Here is a 10,075-nt window from a genome sequence, read left to right on the forward strand (position 1 = left end):
TGCAGTCTGAGGATAGGATCAGCCCTTTGGTCTGAGCATTGGTAGAGGTAAAAGAATTCTCTAGTGGCTGGCACTCTGGTGCTTCTCTCATCTTCAGCATTAACCCTGACTCTGGGTTTTTGTTATTAACACCAGTTAGAGTTTGTGCTACATGCCTTGATCCTGGGGCAATTATTTTGCTGCATCCTCCCAAAAGCTGGAACCCCAGGCTTGTCTACTGCACCCAGCTAACAGTGCCATTTTTGTGAGGGAACAGATCTTTGAGGCAAGGCCTCAAGTAGCCCTGTTGGCACCTAACTACCTAGGTAGCCAAGAATAACTGTGAACTTCTGATGCCCCTGCCCCCACCTCCTCCTAGGCATTAGAACTGCCACCAAATGAAGCTCTGAAGTGACTTTTCAGTAGGAATCACCACAGCATGAACAAAAGCCTTGAGCAGAACACAACCACTTCTGAAAATCATTTGCAAAATATTACAGAATAATTTAAACTGTGACAAGCTGGATGTGGTGAGGTTCACACCCAAGTCCCCACATTTGGAAAGTTGAGGAAAGAGATGGAGTTTACTCATCCCCTCAGGAGGGCATCTCCTGGTCATTTGTAACTTTAGTAAATTTTATTTGTAAAATTGAATAGACTTTGTTACAGAAAACTGGTGAAACCCAAGAAGTCACTCAAACCATTTAATTTTTTTTAAATGATAAAGCTCCTCTTGATGGGGAAAGTCTTTTAGGCACAGTGGAAGAAGCATTGAAATTAATGCTATAAATGCGCACAGGTGACTCACGTCTGCACCCACACCTTGCTAAAAGAGCAGTGTACCGGGCGGGGTGGGGCACGCCTTTAGTCCCAGCACCTGGGAGGAAGTGGGCAGCTCTCTGAGTCTGAGGCCAGCCTGGTCTACAGAGTGAGTTTCAATCCAAACAGGGCTACACAGTGAGACCTTGTCTCGAGGGAAAAACAAAAGAGGAAGTGCTTTTAATTTTGGTTGCTTGTTATGACCGTCATGTGCATAACTTTGGTATTAGTAGTTCAGAATCGTGATGTAATTAAGCCATGACTCCAGCTCTCTTCCCTCCCTCAGCCTGCAGCTCACTAAGCAGCCCCAGGTAGCCTGGACCTCATGATCCTCTTGCATCAGCCTCCCAAGTGCTGGGGCCTTGTGGGATTTTTTGGCCAGGGTTGTCTGCTATTCACTGGCAATTCTGCCACACAGGAAAGACTTCGGAGCCCACTAAGCTCCTCAGTCACTTGCCTACAGAGGCCCAGCCAATGTGTGGGTGAGTCTGCTGCTGTGCAGGACCAGACAATGACTGTCAGGAAGTAACTGCCCCAGCCTTAAATGTTACAGACAGCTTGCCCCTAGAAAGTTAACCCCATAACTCGATGACTCTAAAATTAAAGAGGCAAAAGACAGACACAACTTGGAAATCATTGCAAGAGTAAACAAAGCAATAGCACATAATATGCACTAGGCTTCAAAACCCAGTTTCTATACAATTCTTCCGTATACATTTAAATATAATTCTACTTTGACACATATAACCTAAAAATTACTTCAGGATACCTTTTTGATGAACTGGGCTAGGGCTCAGTATAGCGGAATTTCCTAGTATGTACGAGGTTCTAGATTTCATCTCTAGTGCTATAAAAATAGTCTAATAAATAAGGCTAGTTAAAAAATAAGAGCTGGGGGCTGGAGAGATGGCTCAGAGGTTAGGAGCACTGCCTGTTCTTCCAAAGGTCCTGAGTTCAATTCCCAGCAACCACATGGTGGCTCACAACCATCTGTAATGAGATCTGGTGCAGAATATAGTATAATAAATAAATAAATCTTTAAAAAAAAAAAAAATAAGAGCTGGGAGCCGGGCGGTGGTGGTGCACGCCTTTAATCCCAGCACTCGGGAGGCACTCACAGAGATCCACCTGCCTCTGCCTCCCGAGTGCTGGGATTAAAGGCGTGCGCCACCACCGCCTCGCTAAGTTAATTCTTATTAGGTGAAGTTAACTGTGAGGTACTCATGCTAAACAGAAAAAATGAAAACACCTGGTAGTTTGTGCTGGAAGACACTTTCCATGACATGCTTGATTTCTAGCCTCTGATCCAGGTTTTCATTGTGTAAACCAAACTCCTGCACCACTCTGTCAACGGCGCTGCCGACAGCATTTATCTGGGAGGGTGTGGGCGGGGGCAGCGTGGTGAGCAACTCTTCCTCCTGCTTTTCCTGTAACGTCAATGGGAAGATTAAAAAGACTCATATGTACTCTGACCTTTCACTTCTCACTGAGACAGTACCCTGCAGAATTTTCTGGACTCTTCTGTGCTTTCCTTATCTTAGACATGGTGGTCTTCAGCCTACCACACCCACACCCAGGCACGCACCATGTAGTTAATATGGATAGGAAGGAGCAGGCAGGAATAAGGAGACAAGAACACGGATGAACAACAGACATTATGTGCCTCATTTATGTAAGAACACCCAGGTCCTGCCAGTAGCTTCCTACATCCTGACTCAGTACTGGGGAAATGCACAGGGCTACCCTGCAAACAAAGGGAGCAGTGGAGCAGTCTATGGGGTGTAAGGAAGCCAGACTCACCCTGAGGTTCTTTTTGTGCCTCTTCTCCTTGATATGCTTATGAGCAAACGGGATGGAGTCGATCAGAGCATCACACAGCTTGCAGGTGTACTTTGCTGTAGGGCAATTTCGTGGTCGCTACAGTTTGAAAAAATTGACAAAAAGATGTATCTCCAAACATTTAGAGAAACAAAATTAGCCAGAAGAATGGTTTTCCCCATCACTTTAAAACTGAACATCACTCTTGCCTAACTACAATGACGGTGACTCTTGATTTTCTTAAACCACACTGAGTGTCCATCCCTTAACATACAGACTTACACAAGGATAAAGAAGTGGAAAGCCCAATCCACTGAGGCAAATGTTGCAAATACTAAGAGTGTAAAGTGAAACAGATACGACCTAGAAAATGTATGCACAAATGTTACCCTTTTTAGCCTGTGGATGCAGTCTCTCTTCAGCCGTTCCTCGGCCTGATGTAAGCCCAGAAGCTCCTTTGTTGAAAGTACAGACTCGTCAATCACAGGCCCTTCCAACTCTCCATCCTGCTCACTCTCTTCATTTCTAGTCCTCCGTGGCTTCCGAGGTCTGGACCGCTGTTTCTTGTTTTCTTAAGTTAGGGGAAATAGTGGCAGTGGTGAGTACCATCACTCGGAGTAAGAAGTACAACTTTCTTCCTTTGCACTCACTTGCTTACACACAGCCCTGGGGATTGAACCCAGGTCCTCACATATGCTGGCAAGTGCTAGACCCCGTGCTTTCCCCCAGCCCACAGGAACTTACTCCAGTGATGGGCAAGTGATGCCTGAACACTGAACAATGGAGAAAGCACTCTCAACATTCACCCATCCACATAAATCACTGCAATGAAAAGAATTCGATTTTACCCCCTCCCGCATTACGCTGCTGAGCACAGTCATGCAACAGTCAAAGTCTCCCACTGAAGGCAGATGTAACTGTAGTTCCAATACACTTGATATATAATGTACGCATACAGTATTTTCAACCAAACTGTAAGTGCACCTGGTGTTCTCGAGACAAGTATTCATACTTGTTTTGTTTGAGGTGAAGACCCCAGTTGAGAATGGACATCACCTCATGGACTTGGAGAACTCAGAAATTGATCATTTTCTTATGTGATTGCATAAAATTATTGAGATACAAATTTAGCCTTCAATCACAATTGGGTTTCTTCATTAAGAAGAAAAAATTCAAGCCAAAGTTTTACTGAGAACACACAGTTCCCACTTTACTTTGGCTTTAGTTTTTTAAAATACCACCGGCACATTGAGCACATTCCACAGGGGAAAAACAACTGGCAGATAAAAAAAAAAAATCAAAGTTCAGCTGAAATAAACATTATGAATTCTTTGTTAGTTCTATAATCCTTAGAACAAATAAACAAATTCAAGCTAACTACTTTTCAACCTGTGAAGCATACAATAATTGTGGGACTGAACTTTAAAAACTATGGGGTGTGGCTTGGGACTCCTATCAGGTTCTGAAAGACAATGCATGCTAAGCATAATGTGGGGCTAAGATAATATTTATTCCCGAGCTAAGCCTCTGAATGAGGGCTGGAGAGATGGCTCACTGGAAGGAGCTCCTGCAGAGACCTGGGGTCTGCTCCTAGCACCATGGAGCTTATGCAGTCATTGACAATGCACAAACCCACAGAAACAATAATACAAATCTATTTTATAAATAATAAAATAAATCTATTTAAAAATTCTGATTAAATAGATGGAATGGTTGTTATTGACTTTTCATGAATTAGTGCTTGGGAGAGATTTTGCATGAAGCAACCTCTCTCTGGCCTTCAGAGGAACTCATTACCAGTATAGCAATTGCAATGCACTAGCTAATTTCAGAAGGGAATTCTGGATAGAAAAGGAAATGCAGGACTTCCAATCTTCAAGAATACCACTGCTGGGGCTAGAGACGGCTCAGCAGTTAAGAAGGCTCACAGTCATCCGTAACTCAAGTTCCAGGGGACCTGATGCCCTCTCTGTCCACCACGGGCTGCTATATATGGATGGTGTACAGACAGCCATCCAGGTGTGCACATACATCCACATCTTACAAAAAATAAAGAATGCCACTGCCAGATTGGGAACTTAGCTAGGTGGCAGAACACTTGCCCAACATACACGCGGGCACGAAGACCTCACGATGTGCAGCCTGGGGAAGACAACCCACCAAACGGCAGTGATCAGCTGCAGCTGTGATCAGCTGTGCACTCAGCTGCACTAGGACACCGAGGCAAGGGAGAGCCGAAGAAAGGGCTGGGTGATGGCAGCAGCAGCATCACCATCTCATTCCACGGTGGAGGGAAAAAGCAAGTGCTTTTGTATACCCTACCTCCTCTGATCGCTACAGTAATCCCCTCATCAGTGCTGAGATTACCCCATCGTGCAGTTGGTGACAAGAGCCGACTCAGAGAACTAAGCGACTTGCTAAGGACACAGGGCCAAGGTAAACTAAAGATCTAAACTGCAACTTAAAATACACCAGAAATGAGCGTTGTGCCTCCCAGTATGCAAAATGAAGAGAAATCCCAACAAGGCCCCTGTGGCACACACCGTTCCACATCAGGAACAGATAGAACTGACAGGGCCATCTAGGTCTGCAGTACCAACTGTGAGGAAAGCTTCCTGGAGCAGCAAAACAGCCAAGAAGGCTCTCCTACCACTGACAAGATTTCATGCTCCCTGGGTGTCAACTCCAGCTGTCTGTGAGCATTCCAAGTCCCTCACATCTTATTTGCATATGGACATCAACCCAGTCACAGAGGACATTTGAATGGATGCCTCCAGTCAGCCTATGAATGACTTTGCCCCAAATACTTTACACTGACAATTAGACATTTGAAGGCTAAGGGAGGGGACAATAATGTAGAATTTAAAAAAAAAAAAAAAATCAGTACTTAAAAAGTTTTAAAAATCAACTTTAATATATATATATTTTTTTTATCACATCTCATAGTTTGATTGATCCTTATTATTGCAGGCCATGGTGGTGTACCCCTTTAATCCTGGAACAAAGGAGGCAGAGGAAGATGGACTGGATCTCTATGAGTTTGAGGTGGCCTTATCTACATAGAGCGTTCCAGACCCACCAATGCTATAACAGAAGACCCTGCCTCAGAAAGAAAAAAAAATAATTTTTAAGACATTTAAGTCGGGCTGGGCGATGGTGGCGCACGCCTTTAATCCCAGCACTCGGGAGGCAGAGGCAGGCGGATCTCTGTGAGTTCGAGACCAGCCTGGTCTACAGAGCTAGTACCAGGACGGGCTCCAAAGCCACAGAGAAACCCTGACTCGAAAAACCAAAAAAAAAAAGACATTTAAGTCCCTTTAATCATCTTTCCTAGGATCATTTTCACCCACAACAAATTTACACATCAAATTAAACTACTCACGACTGCATGTGATCTTACACAAAATATGTTTCCTTTATGAAGCTCTTCAAGGGAAATTTTCAATTTCTTCACTTGGGAACTTAAAATTCACGCCTGGACTTCATACATACATACAAACATACATACTTAAATGAGCTTCAGCAAATGCAGGGACAATGCACCCCACTTCGCACCTGCTGAGGCGCCTTCCTAGTTATTCCTAAAACTGGGACGAGCATGTGTAAGAGGGTTTAGGTCTGCACTCAGCCCCTTTAATATTTCTAGTTGCAAAACACTGACCCATAACTACATCAGCATCAGCATCAGCAGTGATTTTAGTCAGGGTCTCACTAAGTAGCCCTGGCTGGCTCACTAGGTAGACCAGGCTGACCTCAAATTCACAGATCTGCTAGTCTCTGTCTCTTGCACTCTGAGAATAACAGTATGTGACACTCAGCTTGGCTTAACACTCACCTTTTAAGGTGGGTCGTCCAGCCCAGTCAGTAGAGTATGAGACTCTAAAAGTCCCTTTCCCTGTCCTTTTTTTCATTTGTTTGCTTTATTTTTTCTTGAAACCTAGACTGGACTGGAGCTCCAGATCCTCCGGCCTCCAACCCCGGAATATTAGGATTGGATGAGTGGGGCCACCACGCCTGTCCTAAAAAGACTCTTAACCGTCCCCTCTCCAAGGTCTTGTCATGTAGTCCAGGCTGGCCTCAAATTCTCCATCCTCCCGCCTTGTCCTCCCTACTTCTGAGATTGCAGGAATGTGATACACACATCTTAATTTTTTAATTTGTTAAGACAAATGTAATTTAGTGTCCACATCTACATGAATGCTATAATATAGAAATACTTAAAGTATGCAAAAAATTATTTAAAAAGAAACAAACAAATCAAAATACCAATAAATATTCAATTTCCTTCTCAGGACTCCAGGTCCTACAAGACTGAGGGAATGGTCAGAGATAGAACGAACACCCGATTTGTTTCAGTTTGACTTTCACTCTCTCAGCCAGCACTGTATAAACAAGTCTGCACAACTGCGGCTCCACGCCACTCCGGCAGTCCAACAACAGCCTTTCTAGTTTGCCCAGCTCTGAGATTTGTAGGCTATGGTTCTTTTTATGGTGTGTGTGTGTTTTGTTTTTGAGACAGGGCTCTTTAAACCCTAGCCCAGGAAGAAGCAGGAGGATCGCTGTCAGGCCAGTCTGGCCTACATAGAAAGTTCCAGGTCAGTTAGCACTACACATTAAGGCACTGTCTTTAAAAAAAGCAATTTTAGTCCACTTTCATACTATAAACAGTTTTCACATTTTTGCATCCAATTTGCGACTTTTATTTCACATCAGTAAATACATCAATTAAATAAATAACTTTCTTGTTTTGAGGAATAATTGTTACACATCTACTTGCACCTTTTAGATAAATATACAACCATTTGTATAATTATTATAAAGCATGTGAAGTTAGCTCTGACTACACAAAACTCTGTCTCAGAAAAAGAAACAGATTTTGATTTTTCTGAATGGGAGCAGCACTGTTTTTATCTGTATTCTGGGCCTCTAAATACCCATTTCCAAATTCTGTCCTAATGCTTGTATTCCCGCTGCCCAGATCCACGTGACTTTGGTTAAACAGCAGCTCAACTTCCCTTTTCTCCCCAAACCTTCTTTCCCCACCACTACCTCTTTTTTTGTTTGTTTGTTTGTTTTGGATTTTCGAGACAGGGTTTTTCTGTAGCTTTTGGTTCCTGTCCTGGAACTAGCTCTTGTAGACCAGGCTGGCCTCGAACTCACAGAGATCCACCTGCCTCTGCCTCCCGAGTGCTGGGATTAAAGGCGTGCGCCACCACCGCCCGGCTCTTTGGAATATATGCAGCCTATACTGTCTTCACATTAAATATTTTTAGTTTGAAATTGTCATGTACATTATGAACACATTTTAAAGTTAAAATTATGAGCATAAAAATACATATACAATTACTCAGAAATTACAGTGTGACCTCCAAGGTCATATGACCCCCTCATCTATAAAGTGTTTACTAATAACGTAAAACGGGCCTTACTTGTTTTGAGTTTTGGGGGACAGTACCCTATTCTGAGGCCCAGCCTGGATTTGAGCTTGTGACAGTCCAGCGTCTGAAATATGTTGAGTTACCCAAGTGTAGCACGATAAACCCTAACATAATCACATTGAATAGCTCATTACTGAAAATAACAAAACTAATTTGGATGAAAAAAAGAATACAGACACGTAACCTAGAGACGCGAAGCGTACCAGGGCTTCCTGCTTCCATCTCTGACATGGCTTCCAGGCCGGCGATGTCCTTCTGAAACAGCCTTCTGGCTGCTCTGCAGCCTCTGCCGTCCGGCCACCTGTAGCACTCGTCACTTTCTTGAAAGGAGTCTTTCCTTGACCGGCTTATGGCGGGAATCCTAGGTCCCGGCTTGAGCTCTCTCCAGCTATCTGCATTACCAGCAAGTTCATCTGGCAGCCATCTCTTATTTTGATCTTTGTGGTTGTCATTCATCCAAGCAGGCTGACTGTACATTGGGTTTTTAAATGCGTATGGATTGCTGGAAACCGCATATGGTCCTTTCCTGGGGGTGTTCCCATAGTTCCCGGGCGCTATCTTTTTTTTGGGAAGGCCTTTTTCCATTTTACTGCTGTGGCCTTTAGCGTAATCATCCATTATTAAATAATCTTGTTGGGGATGACCCCTTCTGAAATCATCATCATCAGTAATCCCACGGTCTTTAGTGCGCTTCACAAAGTAAGGTTTTACTGTATCTCCCATGGTCTTTGACTTCAACTTTCTTACTTTGTACCTGGAAGAAGGCATTGTGGCAGAAACAAAACTATAAAATGATATCATACCAAATACTCTAACGCATCCCCATTAAAAAATAAAACTGCTACACATTCCTAATAATTAGTGCATTCCTGAAGTTAGGAGGCTTAGCCCTATAGTGTCCACAAAAACCAGTCTTTATTTAATGTTCCGACCAAACCTGAAGATGCTTCTATAACCTTACAAACTAACGTAGCAACTTGGTTAGCTTCTATGTAGCAAAAAAACACCTCTCGTCAAAGTAAACATCCTAAGTCAACACTGTTATAAAACTCCCCCAAGTCTATTAAAAAAAAAAAAAAAGTTGGCAATTACTTTCAAGTGTCAAAGTAGCCGAAACTATGTGAACAGATTTAGAACAAGCCCTCTCTCGGCTTTCCTTTTCACTTCAGACCCGGCGCGACGGCCGGGCGAAGGAAGGAGCAACACTCCCCAGCAAGGTACCACAGTCTCAGGGCCAGGCTCCCGACCGAGGGGTAACGCCAGCTGACTTACCCGATTGCTTAGCCCAGCCCCGGACAAGTCCGGTTTCGACACCAACCACAATCTTCCGCGGAATGACACTCCTTTTCCTTCCCCATTCGGCTGCCCCACCCCTGTGTGCCTCAGTTTCCACAAGCGGAGTCCCCAGGCGATGGAGGCAGCGGCCCCGCACTACCGGCGACGAAGGCGCCGTGGGGACTGGGAAGCAGGAAGCGCCCGGCCATTGACAAGGTTCCTGGGGTCCCTTCGGGGCCAGGGCCGGAGCCCCGACACAAAGTGAAGACACGGACTCGAACCCGAGGGCTCCGGGCGCGCAGCCCGGCCGAGGCGGCCCGAGAAGGACGGCGCCAACGTACCTCGGGGCCGGGCAGACGGGCTCCTCGGGGCCCGGGGTAAGCCACGGGCCCAGCCCGGAGGCTAGTCCGGGAGGGACGCGACGAGACGGCGCCCCGGAGCACTCACCGAGCGCCGCTGCGGTCCCCCGCCGCTTCCTGTCCGGGCCGGGCTCCTCTCCGTGTTTTCCTTCGGCCCCACTTCCGGCGCTCAGCGCCGTCTCATTGTGCGCGATTGGAGGCCGGCGGTGCCCCGCCCCACGCTCCGCCGCGGGCCGGAAGCGCACACCGGAAGCGCGCGCCGCCCAGGTTCCGCCCAGCGACGGGCGCGCGCGGCGGGTGCGGCCCGAAGGGTCCGGGTGGCTCTCTTCTCGCCGGCTCTGCTGCCTAGCGCTCTCGGACTCCCCTGAGGCCCCTTTGTGGCTTCCG

General features: G+C 45.7%; 1 protein-coding gene across 6 annotated transcripts in view; it reads right to left on the reverse strand.

The window, feature by feature from the left end:
* Positions 1 to 9,823, reverse strand: part of Tut7 (terminal uridylyl transferase 7) — a 50,038-nt gene extending 40,215 nt beyond the window's left edge. For 4 of the 6 annotated variants that reach the window (XM_057787676.1, XM_057787673.1, XM_057787678.1 and 1 more), the window contains exons 1-5: positions 9,327 to 9,817; positions 8,258 to 8,808; positions 3,006 to 3,187; positions 2,599 to 2,715; positions 2,048 to 2,225 (exon numbers count right to left, since the gene is read on the reverse strand). In XM_057787676.1, coding sequence (XP_057643659.1) covers positions 2,048 to 2,225; positions 2,599 to 2,715; positions 3,006 to 3,187; positions 8,258 to 8,777 — 997 coding nt within the window. In that variant the 5' untranslated portion in view covers positions 8,778 to 8,808; positions 9,327 to 9,817. Of the gene's footprint in view, positions 1 to 2,047; positions 2,226 to 2,598; positions 2,716 to 3,005; positions 3,188 to 8,257; positions 8,809 to 9,326 lie in introns of all 6 variants that reach the window. The other 2 variants (XM_057787675.1, XM_057787674.1) reach the window with 2 other exon arrangements.
* Between the last annotated feature and the right edge of the window lie 252 nt (positions 9,824 to 10,075).

Source organism: Chionomys nivalis, chromosome 13 (assembly GCF_950005125.1).
Source record: "Chionomys nivalis chromosome 13, mChiNiv1.1, whole genome shotgun sequence".
Lineage (NCBI taxonomy): Eukaryota > Metazoa > Chordata > Mammalia > Rodentia > Cricetidae > Chionomys > Chionomys nivalis.